The 21,879-nt window shown below is 39.1% G+C and overlaps 1 protein-coding gene across 2 annotated transcripts in view; it reads left to right on the top strand.

Moving 5' to 3' along the window:
- CFAP54 (cilia and flagella associated protein 54) overlaps nt 1–21,879 on the top strand; it is a 301,722-nt gene that overhangs the window by 190,566 nt on the left and 89,277 nt on the right. For both annotated transcript variants that reach the window (XM_073788328.1, XM_019952057.3), the window contains 5 exons: nt 4,492–4,699; nt 7,098–7,177; nt 9,105–9,274; nt 18,756–18,861; nt 21,467–21,614. In XM_073788328.1, the coding sequence (XP_073644429.1) occupies nt 4,492–4,699; nt 7,098–7,177; nt 9,105–9,274; nt 18,756–18,861; nt 21,467–21,614 (712 nt within the window). The remainder of the gene's footprint in view (nt 1–4,491; nt 4,700–7,097; nt 7,178–9,104; nt 9,275–18,755; nt 18,862–21,466; nt 21,615–21,879) is intronic.

Below are 21,879 nucleotides of genomic sequence, written 5' to 3'. Positions count from 1 at the left end.
AGTATCTAATATCTATCTTAGTTACCTAATAACTTTGATCATCAGTAAAGGATTTTGTGACAGCCCACCTGTTCAATACTGCTTTTGCTCGGATCCATTGCCCCAGTCTGAGACTGCCTCTCAGCCAATGTATGGAAGGTTTTCTTTTTTTTTTTCTTTTTCAATTTTTTTGGAGGGTATAACTGACATATAACATTGTGTAAGTTTAAGGTGTACAATGCATTGATTTGATACGTTTATGTATTACAGTATGATTACCATCATAGCATTAGCTAAAGGAAGGTTTTCATATGACATTTTTATAAGCAATTCCTCCGATTTCCCCACTATTTTTTACAAAGAGAGGACCAGACTGCCCTTCCCAATAGGTTTATTCTTGTCATTAATGGAATGATTGGGTTTTAAACTTTTGGTGACCTAAAAGCATTTAAATTTTATGAAGTCATTAAAAAAATCTTAGAGTCCCAGCAGTTTGTCCACTAGGAAGTGTTGGAGTGGAAGGGTGGTAGGGCAACCATTGTTAAGGGGGTTACAGAGGGGCAAGGGGTTCACACAGGCAGGTGATGGTTAATGCATATAGACGGGTACACATAGTTTTTGGTTTTTTTAAATGCTCAGAAACAGCATTCTGTTTCACTAAGTATTAATTTTTATGAAATAACTTTGAGAGACATTTCCTCAAAATTGCTTTATTTTTTTCCTCCATAATTTTGGTAGGAATTTATCTACCTTTTATTAAATGTAATCTTATTACTTTTCTATTATTGTTAATTTTATTCCACAAACTTCACTTTTAATTATGCTTCAGATGATTCATTGTTTTTGCCTTAAAATTTGTTTTAATTTATAAGCAAGTTGCCTGGAATGAAAGAACTAGTATTAGGAAGATACAAATACATACTCATCTTTCATTTTAGTGTTCTGAGAACTTGGGATGCTTCGGAATATTTATTTCTTTCCAGTCATAAATGCCAGGGCATCCTAAAAACACTTCTTTTGGTTTTGGTTATAAAAGTGGTCTTGGGTATAAAAGGAATGTTTGTCTGATCTTTTTTTTTCTTTTCTTTTTAAACAAAAAGAGACTGACAGTACTGTATAATGGAAAACTGATTTCTATTAGCTAATTAATTTAAAACAGAACTGTTGGTCTGCTTAAGACGCTTCAGATTACACTTCATATTTTCTGTATAGAGGGAGAGGAAGGAGTGTTGGATAGCATTACTAATTAATCTTCTTTTGATCCTCAAGAGTTTGTGTGTAATTGTCAGGGCTCATTAAATCACTGTTTGCTGTGGATAGAAAAGAGAAACCTTCTCCTACACACACACCCCGCCCCCAGCCAGTCTGAAGTTTCTTTTCTAGATGGAGAATGTCAACCATTTCCTTAGCACGATCATTTGTTACCAGGTCAGGCTCAGAGCTGCTCCATGTCTGGCTGTTTGGCAGGTATTGCTTTCCACCCTTTAGAAGGGCTTAAGGAAGGAGAATGAACAACAGCAACAGATCTCCCCACTGCGAGCATTGCCTCATACTCTCCCAAACAGTGAGGGTTTTCTTTTTTTAGTTCATGTAGGGCAAATAATTTCTTTTTTTTTTTTTTTTAGAATACATAGCCCCAGCATCTGCCTTTTATATTAATTCAACAAATATTTAATAAGAGCCTATTGTGTGCAAGGTACTCTTCTTGTGCTGTCAGATAAATACATCAGTTAATCAACAAAACAAATTCTAAGCCCTCAGGGAACTTATATTTTAGTGGGCAAGACTAGTAATAAACATATATATGTACACGTTATACATGAGTAAATTATATAGTATGTTAGGAGGTGAACCATGCTGTAGGGGAAAATGAACCCAGCAGCTCATAAAGGGGATTGGAAACATGGGGCTAGACTAGGGTTGTAATTTTGAATGGGACAATCAGCTTAGTCCTCACTGAGGTGACATTGGTGAACAGACCTGAAGCAGGTAAAGGTGCAAGTCCTATGAAATCTGGAGAAAGAATAATCTAAGAACAGGCTACAGTGAGTGCAAAGGCCCTGGGGCAGGATTGTCTAGCTTAGTGAGGGACATCTTGGCCAGTGTGGCTAGAGTTGTGTGAATGATGGGAGAGCAGTTGGAGACAAGGTCAGAGAGGTAACAGGGTAGATGGTGGTGGGGTGCTCAGATGGAGAAGGGCCTTGTAGGGCTTTTGTCACCTACGCTCCTACTCTGAACAAAAGGAGGAGCCGCTGGAGGGTTTAGGGCAGAGGTGTGGCCTGATCTACTTGTGTTTTAAAGGGATCACTTTAGCTAATCCATTGAGTCTACTGTGTGGCAGGTACTGTCAATCAAACACATTAGTTAACCAGTAATACAGACAGATTCTCAGTCCTCATAGAACTTATACTGTGTGTGTGTGTGTGTGTGTGTGTGTGTGTGTTTGTGTGGGAGACTAGGAATACAGTTTTGGACAGGTTGAGTTTGAGATATCTGTTAGACATCCAAGTGGAAGAATTGAGTCAGAAGTTGATTATATGAGTCTTGAGTTAGAAGAGAAGTTGGAGCTAGAGACAAAAACTTGGGATTTAATCAGCATTTAGATGAGATTAAAACCATGAGCCTGATTAAGATCATCGAAGGGGAGAGAATGAGGGGATGGAAGAGGATGGAGCCCTGGGACACTCCAATATTTAGAAGTATAGGAAAAGAGGAGGAACCAGCAAAGAAGACGGAAAAGGAGTAGTGGATGTAATAGGAAAGAAACCAAGGGAGTGTGGTGGCTTGAAAGCCAAGAGAAGAAGCATTTTCAGAAGAGGGAATGATTAATAGTGTCAAATTTTGCTGAGAAATGCACTACCATAATTCACGAGGTCTTAAACATGAATTTTTAAAAACATTTAATAGCTCTGCAATCAGAATGCATTTTACAATTGTGGACATGTGAAAGTTTAATTGGCATATAAAATAATGGTGTCTTAGATTAAAGTAACATGGCATACGAAGACTGAGAATTAACCATTAGATTTAGCCAAGTGTAGACCATTGGTGACCTTGACCAAAGGGTTTCAGTGTAAGGTTGGAGTAGGTTTAAAAGCCAATGAAAGGAGAGAGATTGGAATATTGACAACCTTGTAGGTTGTTGCTGTTAGGGGAAGTGAGAATTAGGGTAGTAACTGGAGGGGGAAGTCAGGGTATAGAGAGTTTTTGGTTTTTAAAATGGAGGTGAAGACAGCATGGCTGTGTGCTGATGGGAATGTCTCTGTAGAAAGGGAACATTTTTTAAAATTGAAGTATAGGTGATTTTCAATTTTGTGTTAATTTCTGCTATACAGCAAAATGATTCAGTTATACATATGTATATATATACATTATTTTTCATATTCTTTTACATTATCGTTTATCATAGGATACTGAATTTAGTTCTCTGTGCTATACAATAGGACTTTGTTGTTTATCCATTCCATATATAATAGTTTATGTCTGCTAACCCCAAACTCCCAGTGCATCCCTCCCCCACCTTCTCCCCTTGGCAACCACAAGTCTGTTCTCTGTGTCTGTTTCTGTTTCATAGATAAGTTCATTTGTGTCATACTTTAGATTCCACATGTAAGTGATATCATATGGTATTTGCTAGAAAGGGCACTTATGATGTAGGAGAGAATGGCTGAGTATACCAGTGGGGACAGGACTGATGGCCTGAGTGGTGGCACCAGCCTTAGGAAGCAGGAAGGAAGGCACGGCAGTGAGGCAGATGCTTGGATAGGTGAGAGGGGTGGAGCTGTGAGGTCTGTGGACACTACTCTGACTGCTTCAGTTTTCTCATTTAAGTATAGGAAGCAAGGTTACTAGCTGGGAGGGGCATTGGGGAGAAAGTGTTAGAATTTAGAAACAAGAAGAGCATGAAATGGTTGTCTAGGAGACAGCAAGAGTGAGTGGACTGGGAAAATGCAGGATGATGACCAGGTGGCACTGAGGTTTGGTCAGGAACTTAAAGTGGTACCACTTAGCATGATTGCCAAGGAAGTGTGCATGCAAGGGAGGGGACCAGGAAGTGGAGGGAGTCCTCAAGGTGGGGATTCTCATGACTGACACAGATTCTAAGTTGGGAAGAGGTTTGCATATCCTCCCGTCCTTCCCCTTTTTCCCATCCTGCGAGCTCTAATTTACTCGAGCTAAAGCAGAGCGGCCAGCACGCATGGCTGATGAGCTTTGTCAGTTGCTCCATTTTGATAAGGTGTCCCCTCCTCGCTGTCGGCACTGGGCTCACTCTGTGTGGCAGGGCTGGCCTCATGGGGCAGGTAACCAACTGGTGGGAAGCGGCAGGAGCACTGTGGACCTGCTGGCATCGTTGTGACGCCTCTCTCAACGGACCTGCCGATTATGTTCCCTCATGTCTATCCCTGAATTCCTTCACCCTGCACCAAATGAGGACTGCAGAAGGGGACTGAAGCTAATAATATCTGAAAACAGTATTTTACTACTTTGTCTTTTTTTTAAATTTTTTTTTAGGCACTTGATGATTTAATAAACGAAGGCTTGCCTCTAATTCTGGTTACGGTCGGTCAGCAACATCTCTTAAATAAGTTTGCCTTTGTTAAAGCATACTTTTTAGTAAATGTGGCTGCAACAATAAATTGTGTCCCAGAACACAAAATGAAACCAGTCTGCCATGGTGTTATTAATGAGAAAAACAGACCAAACCTCCCAAACTTGAAAGGTAATCTTTTGTTCTATTTTTTTTTTGCTTATTTCTCTTTCTATTCCCTTTCCCCACCTATCCCCCACTCTACCCCCCAATAATCCATATGAACATTCCAGTAGATATTCTTTCATGGTTTTCTCTGAGCTCACTTAATGACACACATATGTGCTTATGTCTAGGTACCTGCCTATCCATATCCACCAATATATCTGCGTATTTGTCCACTTTCTTACATTATATACAGTTGACCCTTGAACAACACAGGTTTGAATTGCACAGGTCTGTTTATACACCAATATTTTTCAATAGTGAATATTACATTACTGCACAATCTGTGGCTGGTTGAATCTGCAGATGCTGAACTGTGGATACAGAGGACCGTCTATACCAAGTGCCAACTATAAATTATACGTGGATTTTCACCTGCATGGAGGGTCAGTGTCCCTAACCCCCATGTTGATCAAGGGTCAGCTGCACATACAAAATAGGATTTGTCATTTATTTAAGAAATGATGTATTTTACATTTTTCTGCCTCTTGCATTTCTTATGTAAAAAACTTTGCTAAGCCACTCCAAGTCAGCTGATTTGCTTTGGTCCCCTAAACCGGCTGTGTGGTGTTTTATGCTGTGAACAGCCCGTGGTTTATTCAGCCATTCCCCTGTTGTGCGTTCACTTTGTTTCTAGGGAACAGTGTGGAGGCACTACATATCCATACTGTAGTGTATATTTCTATAGGATAAGATACCCATGGATGGGATTTATGGCCCATATATACACATAAAACTATATACATATTTTTCAAATGAATTAATGTTGCCTTAAAAATAGGTGTTTTTTTTTTTTTTTTAACCACTAAGTATGATGTTAACTGTGGGTTTTTCATAGATGTCCTTTATCAGCTAGAAGAATTTCTCTTCTATTCCTAGGTTGTTGAGTGATTTTATCATGAAAAGGTGTTGGATTTTATTAAATGCTTTTCCTGTGTCTATTAAGATGATTATATGGTCTTTGTTTTTTATTCTATCTGTAGGCATGTATTATATTGGTTGATTTTTGAGTGTTTAACCAACCTTGCTTTCTTGGGATAAATCCCACTTGGTCATGTTGTATATAATTCTTTTTATATGTTGCTGGATTGTTTGCTAGGATTTTGTTGAAGATTTTTGCATCCATATTCATAACATGTATTGTGTAGTTTTCTTATGGTGTCTTTGTCTAGTTTTAGTATCAGAATAATACTGGTCTCTGTTTTAAAGTGTAAGTTTTATTATTATTCAGGTGTGGTGAGGCCAACAGATCAGGAGATGGCTGCCATTGAAAACAGAGTTTGTTATTTACAGCTCCCAAGAGGGCGGGGCATGCTACAACATGGGAGGGCCACATGGGTTGGGGTCACTCAGGAGGCAGAGAGAGCAGGAGAAAGAGGTGGATTAACCTCTTGCCAGGATTTCTCATGTTCTGGTATCATCCTAGCGTTCCTCCGTTTCTATCCTTGCCTGTCTCTCACTTTCCCTTAGGGGAGAAGACCTAGTCCCAGATCTTTCTCCTGGGCCCTCCCTCATACTCAGCTGACCCTCTAGCTCCAGAGTCTCCTAATTTAGGAGAAGAGCCAGGCAACTTGAAGTTGGAAGAAGGGAGGAAGTCAGGTGTGTTCAGTTCCATGTTATTCTGGACTCCCTCTTCCACTTGACAAACTTAGTCTCTTTAGGTGGGTAATTTGTGCATTAATTCCTAGTCAAATAATGACTTGTAGTTTTTCTCCCTTCTGTAGTCTAGAAGCCAGGCTTACTATAGCAGGCAAAGTTTGTGATCTAAATTCTCTCAATGCTCCCTCGCTCAGAATGAGGGCTAACTTTGGATTGTGGGTAGGAATTTTGAGATATTTGAGGATTGTAGTTTGTGCTGTTCCAGATGGTCTCACTCTCTGCTCTTAGAGTGAGGGGCATGAACTGACACTTCCGAGGAGGTCTTGGAGCATATCAGCAGAACTGACACTTCAAGGAGATCTTATCAAGATATTATAAATATCTGGAAGACCCAAAATATTGGGTTGGCCAAAAAATTCGTTTGGGTTTTTCCTAACAGCTTACGAAAAACCTGAACGAACTTTCTGGCCAACCCAATTCTTTGAGGACCTTAAGGGGTCCTGGGATCCCAGGTGAGGAACCACTATTTTATATCAGTAGCCGATAACTTGAATGGCATCACCAAGCCATTCAGAATTTAAGAATCAGCCTGTCTTCTAATGTCTGATATTTAGGGACCATTTGATAGAGCAGTGTGTTTCTAATTATCATTGTGGTTGTTTCTAAACATTAAATTTCCCAACTAATGATGAGTTTTGTAAATTAGAATTAATATTTAAGCTAACCACAGATATCCTTAGTTCTTCCAAAATGTTGTGTCTTATAGAGGTGTGTTTAAAGGATGAGGGAGGCTTACTTTGTCAGCTTACACAAATGAAAGAGGACTTCGCACTTAGCACACTAAAGGTAAGTTTAAAAGAATTTTCAAATCATAGTGAATCCGTTACCAGAAAGCCCACTGTTAGGCCCTGGACAAGTCAACTTTCAGGACTGTGCTTACTCACTTAGTTTTTCTTGCCTAAGCATGGGTTGGGGCCAGGGATGGAGTCTACTCTCCATGAGAAAAGCAGATGCCGAGAGGTGTCAGACTTTGACCTTTTAACTTGATTAAGTTTCCGTGGGGAATAAGATTTATTATCTGATGGGATTTGAGCATTCCATGCCCTGTTTGGTGTTTCCTAATAATAATAGTGATAACAGGAACAACAACAGTACCATTTATTCAGTGCTTACTATGTGACAGGCACTTTGCATGATTATTTAATTCTCACAACTCTGTGATGTACATATTAATCATTTTTGAACTGTACTGTGCTGAACCATGAATAAACTGAGGCTTAGACAGTAAGAAATTCACTAATGCCATACAACTAATAAAATACAGATTATGTTCTTAACCATTATACTAAATTACCCTAGTCCTTATATAGTATTTACTGCTCTATACAAACAAGGTTTTAGAGACCTGTTCCTTGAAAGATTGGTTGGTCCCTTTCCTTTTTGCCATGTTCCTATTTAGTATTGCTATTGCTATTTAGTATTGATTGTCAACTGTAAAATCTCATTATCTTTACATTACCTGTTAGGTTACCATAGTTTAATTTGAAATACAGTTGATCCTCATTATTCACAGATTCAGTATCTGCTAACTTGCTTATCTGCTAAAATTTAATTGTAACTCCCAAATCAATACTCTTTGCTCCTTGGTGGTCATTTGGGGAAGGCACAGAGCATAGAAAACTTTGAGTTGCCTGATATGCACATTCCCAGCTGAGCTGAACAAGGCAATGCTGACTTTTTCTTTCCACTTTCATACTATAAACAAGTGTCCTTTTCATTTATTGCCAAGCTTTTTGCATTTTTGTGGGGTCTTTTGTTGATCTTTTCACTATTTGAAATGGCCCCTAATGCATAGTGCTGAAGAGCTGTCTAGTAATCCTAAGTGCAAGGAGGCTGTGATGTGCCTTTTGGAGAAAATATGTGTGTTAGACAACTTCAATCAGGCATGAGTTGTAGAGTTATTGGCTGTGAGTTCAAGGTTAATGAATCTACGCTGTATATTCAATAATGTGTCTTTAAACATAAACACACATTAAACAAGGTTATATACTGATCAGCTGACAAAAATGGTGTGACCAGAGGCTCGTAGGAACCTATCCCTGTATTTCCCTAGGAGCAATGCTTCAGTATTAGCTGACTCAGTGTTTGCAGCAACTTTCTAGAACACAGCTACTATGAATAAGCAAGTATGGGCACTGGCTGTGCATGCAATAAAGGGTCACTGCCCTACACACTTACTCTTTTTTTTTTTTTTTTAACATCTTTATTGGAGTATAATTGCTTTACAGTGGCGTGTTAGTTTCTGCTTTATAACAAAGTGAATCAGTTACACATATACATATGTTCCCATATCTCTTCCCTCTTGCGTCTCCCTCCCTATCCCACCCCTCTAGGTGGTCACAAACCACCTAGCTGATCTCCCTGTGCTATGCGGCTACTTCCCACTAGCTATCTATTTTACGTTTGGTAGTGTATATATGTCCATGCCACTCTCTCACTTTGTCACAGCTTACCCTTCCCCCTCCCTATATCCTCAAGTCCATGCTCTAGTAGGTCTGCTACACACTTACTCTTGCCATTACTTCCCTTTTCATTCCCTGTTGTCTTTTTCCTGTTCACTGAGCTCTCTTCTCTGATGATTTTGTTCAGATTTACTTTTAGGTCTTCCATTCATTGTTACTTTTCAGTACATGAGAAATATTTGATGAATAAGAATGAGACATGATTTGTATTATTTCTGAACTTGGGTGATTGTGTGTTGTTCTTTCTTTAGTCAATTTTACTGACAGAAGCTGAAGACAGGCTCAACTTCCTTGTGTCAGAGATGGAGAATCCAGGCCATAAGAACCTCTCTCAGTGTTCGGCTGGCGAGCTAGAGATTGTGGTGGAGGTCAGGCTGCAGCTGGCTGCAGTCGCCCTGCAGAGACACCGGGCAGCATACAGGCGAGTCTCGGCATCACAGTTTCTTCCTCACTCTGATTTGTTAAAATATACCTAAATTTTATAAATTCCTAGATTAATAGAGCAGACTTGCTTTTTATTATTCAGGAGAGTTTTCACACATTACTACATTTAAAACTATAATTCTCAACAAATTAATTGGTTTATTAAAGCATATAGCTAGGATGTTTTATGTGAAACATAAACAAAGTCACAGAGTTCTCCTTTTTAATTAATAATTTATTTTTAAAAGGCAGAACCTAAATTCCTTATAGCTTTTTTTTACAGATAACACCTATGGAGTGTTTTCTCCCTAGACAACCGATAAAAACATTAAAAACAAGCTCTATTTTGAAAAAGTAACATCTCCTGAACTATGCTGTGCTCAACCACTTAATAAACTATTGTAGGTGGCTCATTTTTAAAATGTGATGCAGTTGCTAATGTCAGATCTTTCTTTTCATTTGTTCATTGATTCATTCATATATAGTGACCAGTATCTGCTAACTGCCTCACTGTTGGGCTCTGATCTAGGCACCAAGGAGACAAAGATGAACAGAACATAGTTTCTGTATTCATAAGTTCATAGACATACAAACACTTGCATAGTTAAAAATACTTCTCAGTGATTTTTTAGTATTGAATAATATAGAAATATACTTTCAAGAACTTCCCATATCATTTATTATAAACACCTCTGTCTGAGAACACTTTCAATAGTGATTCTTTGAATAATGAGCAAATTTCTTATCTTACCATTCATTAATTCATTCAACAAGTAATTTGGGGGCACCTACGATATTCTAGGCATGGTCCTAAGTTCTGTATCCTAACACTGATATATACAGTATATACAAAATATATAACAATATTGACAAAAATCCTACCCTCATGGAGTTTATATTCTAATAGATAATAAACAGGCTGACAATAAACTGTAAACCTAACAAGTAAGTAAATTATATAGTGTGGCCAAAAATAAGTGTTATGGAGAATATCAGGGGTAGAGGCAGAGGGAGGAGGAGGGGTTATCCTGTTAAAACTGTGCAGTTGTAATAAAGAGAATGACTCCATGTAGATGTTCGTTAACTGACTGCTTTGAAGCTCCGCCACCCCCGTCCCCTCTGCCCCACACCTGGTCAAGCAGAGAAGAAAGCCTAGTTGCCCCCTCCTTTGGTGCTGGTGGGACGTTTAAATCACACCGACCTGGCCCACACGTGGGAACCCTTACCCCAGCGCCACCCATTAACTACTATAAAGCCCAGCCAGTCTCCTTTCTCTTTTCTCTCAAGACATTTTCAGCCTGTTTGGGAGGCTGCCCTGCTCTTCCTGGATAGTCTCACTATGGGAGGAATCAACCTTCTCACACTCTCTTGATGTGTATGGCATCAGTCTTGACATCTTGGGTGGTCAGGGTAGGCTTTATTGATGAGGTGACATGTGAACAAATAAACGTGGGGGCCCATGCAAATACCTGTAGATGGAGTGTTGCAGGCCATGGGAACACGCCTGATACATGTTCGAGGGACAGCACGGGGTCTCTTGTGGCTAGAATGGAGCGAGCGAGAGTTTTAAGAGAGATGTTCAAAGAGGTCATCCTTGATGGGGGAGGCAGATTATATAGGACCTTCTGGCCAGGGTGAAGACTTCTGCTTTTAGTCTGAGGGAAGTAAGGAGTCATTGTATTGTTTCAAGCAGAGGAATGACATCATCTGATTTTCACTTCAAAGGGATAACCCTGGTTTTTAGGTTGACAATTGACTGTAAGAGGGAAAGGATTTGAAAGCAGGGAGATCAGCTGGGGAAGCTGCTATAAGAAGAAGAAATATGTTAGTGGCTCTGATCAGGGCCGTAGCACTAGAGGTAGTGATAAGTCAGATTCTGGGTATATTTTGAAAGTAGAGCCATTAGAATTTGCTGACGGGTTGGCTGTAGAGTAGTGAGAAAAAGAGAGGAGTTACAAAAGAAGTTGTCCCTAACCACAGTGGGGAAGACTGTGGCGGTACAGCTTATATAGGGGAAAGATCTGAAGTTAGATTTTGGACGCGTTTAGACTATGTCCCTTGGAGGTGCAATTGAAAATGTCAAATATTCTTGGAGTCTTTAGAATATAGATAGTATTTCAAGCCTTTAAATGAATGAGATTCCTTAGGGAATGTGAGTAGATGAAAGAAAGAGAAGGACCAAGGACTGAGGGTTGGGTTTGGTTGGAGACTGGGGAGAAAATGAGCAACAGCAGAGGAGACTGAGAAGAAATGACCAGTAAATATATGAAGACCAGGAGATTATGAAATCCTGAAAGCCAAGTGAAGAAAGTGTATCAGGGAGAATGGAGTGATCGACTCTGCCAAAAGCTCCAGATAGACTGAGATGAGAATAGAGAATTGACCATTGCATGATTTAGCAACATGGAGGTCACTGGTGACCTCGGCAGGAGCAATTTAAAAGGCAGTGGGGGAAAGAGCATATTTAGAGTGGTTTTATGAGAAAATGGGAGGAGAGAAATTGGAACCTGCAAGTAAAGATGATTCTTTTGAGGAGTTTTACAGTAAAGGGGAGTAGAGGAATAGGATGTCAGCAGCTGGTAGAAGTAGGGTCAAGACAAATTTTCTTGAGATGGGAGCAGCGATGATGTATTATATGCTAATGAAAGTGACCCAGCAGAGAGGGCAAATTTGATGCTCTGATATAATTGGTACACAGTAGGGTAGGATCCCAGTCCAGTCTTCTTTGTTTCTCTAATACAGAATGAAACTGTCCCCTAGCTTGGGATTCCACAGTGGTCTCTGGGGACCAGCAAGGAAACTGCTGCCTGCCCTGGATGGAAAAAGAGTAACCCAAGAGGAATCAGTTTCTTCAGATCAATGCTATTGGCAGTTGCGGGGTCCAAACTGGCACTGACAATGAAATGCAGAAACCCTGAGAAATTAACTTTGAAACTGATCCTGACATCACAGAGCTGGAGCAGAGGCAAAACCAAAACTGTCTCATAGAGATTACCTAGGAAATGCAGGACTCTCATGGAAAATAACTGCCGGTAAAGGTAGCACAGAGTCAAATATCATAAACCAAATGAAGAAAGAGCCACAAAAGAGAGTTAGCAGGCACAACAAATGGCAGCTTCCCAGCCCAAGAAATAAACTGTTCAAAGATGTGAAGGATGGAAGAGAATGAGACGAGATAAAAAAGGAACAGATGAATTTAGAAAAAAAAAAACTAAATAGAAATTTTAGAAATGAAAAATATAATTACTGAATGAAAAGGAGAAATGATCAAATTAGATGGAAACAAATTTTTTTTTCCCTCCTTAACTTTCTCATTATACTAAAATTCCATGTTTTAAGTTCTATGCATTAGATTCAGAATTTGGAAAGAGAGTTAATTTTTTAGATGGCCCTTCTCTTTAAACAGGAGAAGCCCTCCTGTAGCCTTTGCAAAGGGGAAATCAATTCAGCAGAAATCCCCCTTTGCTTTTGCTTAGATTGGAAACAGACAATTGTCTCATCAGTGGGAGCCTTGACTGAAGGCTATTCCATGATTAACCACATCTAAATTTGATTTTATGCTAGAGACAGTATAGGTTTTGGGGAATTTAAAATTTCTGTGGTTTGTAAGCAGCGATGAAGGTTCATAATGTCTGTTAGGAGCAGTGATTCTCCAAGTGTGGTCTTCAGACCTGTGGGCGTTCCTGAAACTCAGGGAGGTCTGTAAGGTCAGAACTATTTTTATAGTAGTTTATAACATAGTAAACTATGTTTATAATAGTTTATAAAACTACGAGGTTGCTTGCCTTTTTCACTGTGTTGTTATTTGCACTGATGCTGAAAAAGCAACAGTGGTAAAACTTCCGGTAGCTCACCACGAATCAAAGCAGTGACACCAAACCGAACTAGTAGCCATTCTGTTCTTCACTGCTGCACGCTTGCAATTAAAAAAAAAAAAAGCCAGATTTATGTAAGAATGCCTTTGATGAAGCAGTAGAATCTGTTATATTTATAAATACCTATTCTTGAATGTAGTTTTAATATTCTGTGGGAATATATTAAGTGGGAAATATACCTCAAGCACTTCTGCTGCATATCACAGTCTGATGGTTGTCTTGAGGAACAGCACACATGTGGATGAACCGAGAGCTGAACAAGCTGTTTTTTTCATGGAACAACATTTTTATTTGAAAAAACAACTGACAAACCATGATTATGCAGACTTGGGTATTTGACAGGTATTCTGCTGAAAATGAGCAAAACGAGCATGCCACTTCTAGGAAAACAACTAATAGTTTTTGTTGTCAATGATAAAATCTAAACTTTCATAGAAAAATTGGATTTTTGGAAAATTTGTATTTGCCGTCATGAGCTTGACAGTTTTCTAATGCTTAAATTTTTTTGATGAGACTGGTGGTGATATTAACGAGCATCGTTTTTTAAAAACTGTGTAATGAAATGCTTCAACATTAAGGGAATCTATTTAACTCAGGGAGCTAATGTTTTCCAAATGGCCAGTGCATGATGTTCCAAAATCCTGGTAAACAAGATAGACTGATAGATTTTCATGTAACAGAGTAGGAAAAGTTCATCAGTGTATGGTAGTAGATTCCACATAGCAACAAACTTTTAAGAAACTATCATTTGTCACATATTGGTATAGTATCAAGGAAGAATATTCACAATTATTTGAAGAGACTCTTAAAATACTCCTCCCACGTTCAATAACTATCTGTGTGAGACCTAGTCTTCTTCATACGCTTCATCCAAAACATTATGTCACAACAGACTGAATATAGAAGCAGATATGAAAGTCTTCTATTAAGCAGATTTTCTCTTTTTAAGCCAGATGTTAAAGAGATTTGCAAAAATGCAGAAACAATGGAATCCTTCTCACTATTTTTTGGTTTTTGAAAATATATTTTCCATAAAAATACATTATTTATATTAAATATAATGGGTTTATGATTTTTATTTTTAAATGAATTAATAAATGTTAAGTTAAACATTTCTCCGTTTAATTTCCAATATGGTAAATATTGATAGAGCTCTTTGGGGTTTCTTAATAATCTTTAATGATGTAAATGGGTGCTGAGAGTAAAAACACTTGAGACCCACTCGTTTAGAGTATTGTCACATTTGTAGCTATCTTTAAGAATACAATGGTAAAAAAAAAAGAATACAATGGTAGTTGATTGATGGTTAAAATAGGCTTAGTATAATAATACACTGTTTTCCCCACTGAAGTTTGAAGACAGAAGGAATTTTTACTATACTGTTTCCTATAGAAATAAATGATTTGAATATATAATATATAAATGTATATTTAGAAAATGTTTATGTATCTAACTATATATTCTATATATAATTATATGTATTGAATATATACGTGTGTGTATATATATATATGACTGTATGGCTACATGATTTCCTATGGAGGCACATAGAACTCCTTTCTCCAAACTGTGTCCCAGAGAGCAGTAGCAGCCCTAGAAAATATTTCTTTTCACTTAGCTTCATTCTTTCCCTAGCTCTCTACGTGTCTTATACCCTTTTAGTGTGGAGGATATGAGTGATTTTTTTTTTTTAGGGAGAAAGAAGGAAATGAGAAACTACACATTACAAAATGGCACAGAAAGGAGTGTTGTAATAGAACTTTAATTTGAAGACCAGATAGATGTATGCAAATAATGTGCAAGTATACCAGAATTGCCCCGATTTTAAATCCATGGGCTTGGCCCTTAGGAAAAACCTGCAGAAACTTTGATGTTGCTGGCTTTTTGCAGCAGAGCTGTCACTTGGGGAAGCCTACTGTCAGGATGAATGAGTTTTAGTAGGTGAACTTTACCCTCCATGAGCTTCCATCTGGGCGCTGCTGAGAGTGTTGGACAGTCCCTTTCCCAGATGCTGGTTAGCTTGACATTTCATGATACTTCTAATAAAATTATGTGTCAAGGAAATTGAAAGGCACATTCCCTAGGGTGACAGGTAGAGTAAGCCGCATAGATTTTATGAGAACAAACTGACCATTTTTGTCATGAATGTTAATAAGAAATAAATGGGATCAGAGTTATTCGAACTGTATTTCTGCTTCTTTCAGGGCTGCCTCTCTATTTCAGAATCCTGTCTTTTTTTTTTTTTGAAGTGTTCCTTCCAATTCTCCTTTCTATTTAATTTATTGTCTAAATGGAATAACGTTTGAGCCTTTTTATTTTGTGTAAGAGTGAAACATCCTCCTGCTGGGACTTTGACTGTTTGTAGTGGGTAATCCTCCTTACGCTTCCTGTCTTCCTAGTGCAGAGGAGGAAGTAGAAGTTTTCCATTGTGCAACTAAGCAGTACCAGCTGGATTAGGACATACAGTATGTTTATATTTTAGTCATTAAGTTTTGGGGTTAGCAAGATTCCAAACCTCATACCTCATTTCCCTTGCAATCAGAATTTGGGCTTCAGGTCAGAAGAGTGGGATGGGCATCATTTTCTCCTTTCAGGGCCCTCTAGTTGTCATCCTGTGCTAACCTCTGAAGCTACTCAGTAAACAAGGTGCGTTAGAAACATGTATGTATCCTTCAGGGAGGAAAGGTGTGGGGGAAAAGAGATTCCGTACCTGGACACACACCCCATCAGCATTGTGTTTTTTGTTGCTGTTTTCTTGCTTCCTTGTTTAGTTTTATTTAAGAAAAAAAAAAAAACTAGTAAGTTTAGATAATCACAAACCATACTTTAGAAAATATTCTACAAGTATCTAAACCATTTTAAGGACTCAGTAAAATCTTCGGAGATTGAAATTCAATAATGGCTGAAAGGTTTTGATGCTGGTTAACAACTTAGAAAAAAAATCAATTTAGTTCCTGCATATTCCCTGTCCAACTTTACATACTAATAATGGTAACGGCTACGATGCATTGAGAGCCGTCTACTTGCCAAGCACTCCTCTTTGTTAAGAATACCCTGCTTTCAATAGAATGTCAACTCAGTGAGGCCAGGGACTGTATCCATAGCCCCTAGATTTGTTCCTGGCCAATAGCAGGTGCTCAATACATATTTTTGAGCAAGTGAAAGACTAAATACCTTATTTAATATCCTCATAATAATCCCGTTTCATGAAGTCTGCTAAGTAGAATGCAAGGCAAAAGGCATTAAACTGGACAAAGAACGCCTTTTATATTGTAAAAGGTGCAGCCGACAGTGACCATGTGGTAACACAAATGTGGCAACGAGTAACACTGTGCCAGTAGAAACAAAGCCAAAGCTTGTTAGAACTGGGAAAAGAAAGAGGCCACATTGTAGCTTAATGATTAAGGGTGCTGCAGGCTCAGGGGCCAGTGGCCTGGGCTCTGATCCTACCTCCTCTTGCTAGCTGAGTCACCTTAGGCAAGTCACATAACATTTGTGGGCCTCAGTTAACTTAACTATAAAATAGGGATGATAATAGTACATACCTTGTAGGTTTGTGGTACGGATTAAGTGAATTAATTCACAATAAGCATTTAACACAGCACCTGAGAGGTGGTGAGTACAGTAAATACCAGTTATCATTTTTTTTAAAAAAGTTGAGGGGAAAAAAGAGAGAGAAAATATCTTTCAATACAATGTGTAGATACATACAAAAAAGGCTTTAAAAATGTAATTAAGAGTTGAGCATATGTACATACTCTAGGAGCCTACACACAGAGACTAACTACCTTCTTGCAAGCATCCCTGGACCTAGGTGAGGCTGGTCATCTTCTTGGCTAGAAACCTCACTAACTGACCCAAAGGAGGTGGTGTATTGACCATAATCCAGGGATGCAGGAGGCTTCTGGAACAGTACAGCGGAAGTGTCGTGACCTGATCCACATCCTGAAGAGAGATCACTGTGGTCTCTTCATAGAGACCAGGACTCCAGGGGCTGGCCAGCAAGCTCCCATGGGTGTCTGGAGATGTTGGTGGCTTGGATGGAGGCGTTAGCAGTGGACGAGGTGCGGACGTGACGAGCTGCTGGCTAGTATCCAGATCTTGAAGTTGAAGCTGACAGAACTTGTTGATGGGTTGAACACAGAGTGTGAGGCAAAGAGGAGGCGGTGATGATACTGGGCCCTCTATCTGGGACAGAGAACAGGGGAGAGGAGTAGGTTTGGTGGAGGAGGGGGAAGCAAGAGGCTCTGCTTTTAACCTATCCTAGTTTCCTGCCACAACATAGTACCCAAGACTGGGTGGCTTAAAACGACAGAATGTTATCGTCTCATGGTTCTGGAGGCTGAAAGTCCAAAATCAAGGTGTCGGCAGGACCCTGCTCTTTTTGACAGCTCTGGGGGGCGCCCTTCCTTGCCTCTTTTAGCTCCTGATGTTTGCCAGCCATCTTTGATGGTCCTCGGCATGTGGATGCATCACTCCAGTCACAGGCTGTCTGCTCCCTGCGTGTCTTCACATCATATTCCCTCGTGCATGTCTGTCTCTCTGTCCAAATTTCCCCCTTTTATAGGGACACCAGTTATATTGGATTATGGTCCACCCTAAATGACCTTATTTTAGCTTGTTTACCTCTGTAAAGACTCTATTTCCAAATAAGGATGCATGATGAGCACTGAGGGTTAGGACCTCTACACAGTTTAACCCATAACACCTCTTAAATGTGATTGTTATTCACTATTCAAGTGGAGATATCTAGTGGGGCATTAGGTAAATGGATACATTGCCCGTTTGGCTTTCACTCAGTCTTTCTGTGTTATGAAGTAGCACTGCAAAAAGCATCGTCAGGTACACAGATTATTCTGTATTTTGAATTTTGTTTTGGAAGAGATTTTCAAATGAAGGAGCCTGTTAACATATATTATTAAAATATTTTGAAAAAGTGTGACATCAATTATACATTTATCATTCTACAGGGAAGGAGGATGTGATGGTTTAAAGTAAGAAAAATTTACATACTGAACAACAGGAAGTGAGGAGAATTACTATCTCCTGGCTTCTATTTTCTGCATTAAGTACCTTTCCCTCCTGGCACTGCTAGATACTGATTGAGCAGTAATTTTTCTTAAGAGTTTCCAAGTGCACAGCATTAAGCAGAACAGTTTTATAATGTCAGAAAACTGGAGAACCACATCCTGATGTATGTAAAATACATGTGTGCTCATTTTATTAATGAGATTGTCAGTAAATTTTGTTTTAGATCTTGGAAACATTCATTCATTCATTTATTCTTTCAGTCACTCATTTTCATTTAAAAATATTTTTTAGCTCCTATTATGTCCAAGCTACTAGATGCTGGGTGTCAGCAGGGGATAAGATAAATTAGCTGAGACAAACACAGAGCAGTTTTACAGGCAATTAAATAATGCTGTAAGTATCACCTTATGGTAAAGGCCAGGGTGCTATTAGAGCACGTAGAAGGGGCACCTAACAGTTTTGGGGATGGGTGGGAGTATGGGGAGGTTTTTTTGGAGGAAGAGACTTAGGAAATAACATACAAATGCCACGAGTGTCATACTAATAACATTTAAAACATATTCTCTATTTTAGTGCTGCGATAGTATTTTCCACACTTAAACTTCTCCAGGATTCAAAACTTTTTAAAAAGAAGGTAGTAGAAGATGACACAGAGAATTCCATCTCTCCAGGAGATTATGTACGTATGAATTTAATGTTTATCCTGATAACACTTTTTACGGAATAATTATTGGCATGCTAGGAAATTGTATAACTATTTGAATGAAACAAAGGGGTAAAGAAGAAAAAAACATTGAATTTAGAGTAAAAAGATCTGTGTTTAAGCCCCGTTGATGCTATTTATTAGCTGGTATACCTTGGGCAAATTCCTTAAAATTTTTTTAAATTATGTAATCTCATTTGGGAATTGATGGGACTGGATGTAATAGTGACTGAAGTCCCACCAGATGTATCATTCTTGTATTCTAGATCTGATGTCACTAGTAAATTAAGTTGTTTCGCATGACTTGCTCTTCATTTCACTTTTGTTTGTTTTTTTTTTTTTTTTTTTTTGCATTACGCGGGCCTCTCACTGTTGTCGCCTCTCCCGTTGCGGAGCACAGGCTCCGGACGCGCAGGCTCAGGGGCCATGGCTCACGGGCCCAGCCACTCTATGGCATGTGGGATCCTCCCAAACCGGGGCACGAACCTGTGTCCCCTGCATCGGCAGGCAGACTCTCAACCATTGCGCCACCAGGGAAGCCCCATTTCACTTTTGATTTTAGTTCTTCTTTAGCATTACCAGTGTGACACCTACGCTATTCCCTACCTTGTGCTATTTCCTATCTGTGCTATTTCCTACCGGTGCTATTTCCCACCTGTGCTATTTCCTACCTTGTGCTAATAGTACCTTGTGCTATTTCCTTCTCATAGTTAAATTCTTCTGCGTTTAAGCCCTCAAGTCTATTTGACAACTGGTGTCACATGTTCTTTGAAATTTCACTGGATTTTGATTAGACCAAGTAATTTAATAACAACAGGGTTGTTTAGGATTAAAATATAAAGATTCAGCACATAGAATCCTTGCTCATTTTAAAATAAATAAAGCTTAAGCTTTACTAATAAAATTGCTACTATCTAATGTCACTACAAAAAAGCAAAGCTGGGGCTTCCCTGGTGGCGCAGTGGTTGAGGGTCTGCCTGCCGATGCAGGGGACGTGGGTTCGTGCTCCGGTCCGGGAAGATCTCACATGCCGCAGAGCGGTTGGGCCCGTGAGCCATGGCCCCTGGACTTGCGCGTCCGGAGCCTGTGCTCCGCGGCGGGAGAGGCCACAGCAGTGAGAGGCCCGCGTACCGCAGGAAAAAAAAAAAAAAAGCAAAACTAATTGACTCATTTCTTACCACAGTAAAAGCAGTATAAAGGCTAAAAAGGATTCTGATTCTGAAAATTTACTTAGAGCAATGCTTGTTACTTGGTGGGGGGGTATTTTGCTTCCCAGGGGACATTTGCAGTGCCTGGAGACATTTTCGTTGTTATAACTAGAGGGAGTGCTAGTGGCATCTACTGAGTAGAGGCCAGGGATGTTGCTAAACATCCTGTAACACACAGGACATTTCCCTCACAACAATAATCTGGCCCAGAATGTCAGTCATGCTGAGGTCGAGAAACCCTGATTTAGATTAAGCATGACTTGGCTTTTCAATAATAAAAGCAATGTAGGCAGAGATTAAGGTATGTTGATGTGTATTTCTTCTGTATTTCTAATCAAAACACTAGACTCCTCGAGTACGTGGTGTACCCATTCTAATCACCAGCCTGTCTCGGGGTCTCTGTTCACTTCTTACTCCGGTTCAGAAACAGCTCCCCCTCCCCCTCTGCTCCTCACCTGTCTGTCATGTTCCAGCCCCTGTCAAGTCCAGGTTACAGCTCCTTGATAGCAGGTATTGCTGACTGGTTAGAGATGATGAGTTGTCAGAGATGTGTAGCAGGAAATTCCTAGAACAAATGGGCGTTGTTCTAGATGAAGTGTCTAAGATTGATTGCTCCCTGGAAAAGTTCCTTTGTCACCTCCCTCCCAGTAGCTCTGAACATTGGCCACTCCCTTTATAAAGTGTAATAATGAGGATAGTAAATCATAAAATAATATATGTTTGGGATGTGAGCAGCACATAGCAGTGTAATGTAGTAGATTAAGACTGTGGGCTCTAAATTCAGAAAGATGCAAGCTTGAATCCCAGCTTCCGCCAAAATATGATGACATTTAAACAAATAGTTAGCCTTCCTAGGCTTCGCTTCTCTCATCTGAAAAATAGAGATAATAATAGCCCCTCTTGGGCTTGTCAGGAGGATTAAGTGAACTAATGTGTATAAAGCATGTATCACAGTGCCTGGCCCGTAATAAGCACTCAGTAAACATTAGCCAGTGTTACTGATTATTTTTCAGCCTTTAAAATGATGGTCACAAAATTTTTGAAGGTATGGAAACTGCTGATAATAATACAATTTGCAATGAATAATTCAGACTGCAAAGCTAGTTTTCAACAGTGAGTATACAGAGAGAAAGAAATGCTGCAAAGCACTCATATGAGGATCAGTGTTAATAGAGGAGCATGGGATTATGGGTGATTTTTGTTTCTTGTGTATTTTTTATGTTTTATAGAATGTTCAAGAATAATTTCTAAAATTAAAATTTAATACTGTTAAATGATATCGCTGCTTCCCTTAACTTATGTTACATTTAGCATTAGTCTAGAACTTGGACATTTTAAAATGGAAAGATAACCATCATTTTAATATTGTTTAGGCCACTGAAAGTACAGATGATAATGAGTTTTTAGATCCCATTTCCCTAAATTCTCGAGAATATTTCAACATTCATCTGTGGTTGAGGTGCCGCTTAGCATTGGTGACTGCGTTTGTTGCCCAGATTCGTGGCATTGGAATCGTGAAAGGTACAAATATCCTATTTCCATCTCCTTAGTCAAAGTTTTCATAAAATTTAATTTTATTTAGGTAACAGAGGTTTTCTTGGGATGTATTTTATTATACCATTAACATTTTATAACTTCTTAGCTTTATCTGTTTCCAGAATAAAAAATTCAAGTTATTAAATGAGAATAATCATTTTCAGCAGTCCCTTGTATCACTGCAAATGGCATATATATTACTGTATGCAAAGCAGGCAAGGAGATTTCAGAATGCTAATGCACACGCCTT

This window comes from Tursiops truncatus, chromosome 11, assembly GCF_011762595.2.
Source record: "Tursiops truncatus isolate mTurTru1 chromosome 11, mTurTru1.mat.Y, whole genome shotgun sequence".
NCBI lineage: Eukaryota > Metazoa > Chordata > Mammalia > Artiodactyla > Delphinidae > Tursiops > Tursiops truncatus.
The sequence above is the reverse complement of the archived record's forward strand: the minus strand, read 5'-3'. Positions and strand labels throughout refer to the sequence as shown.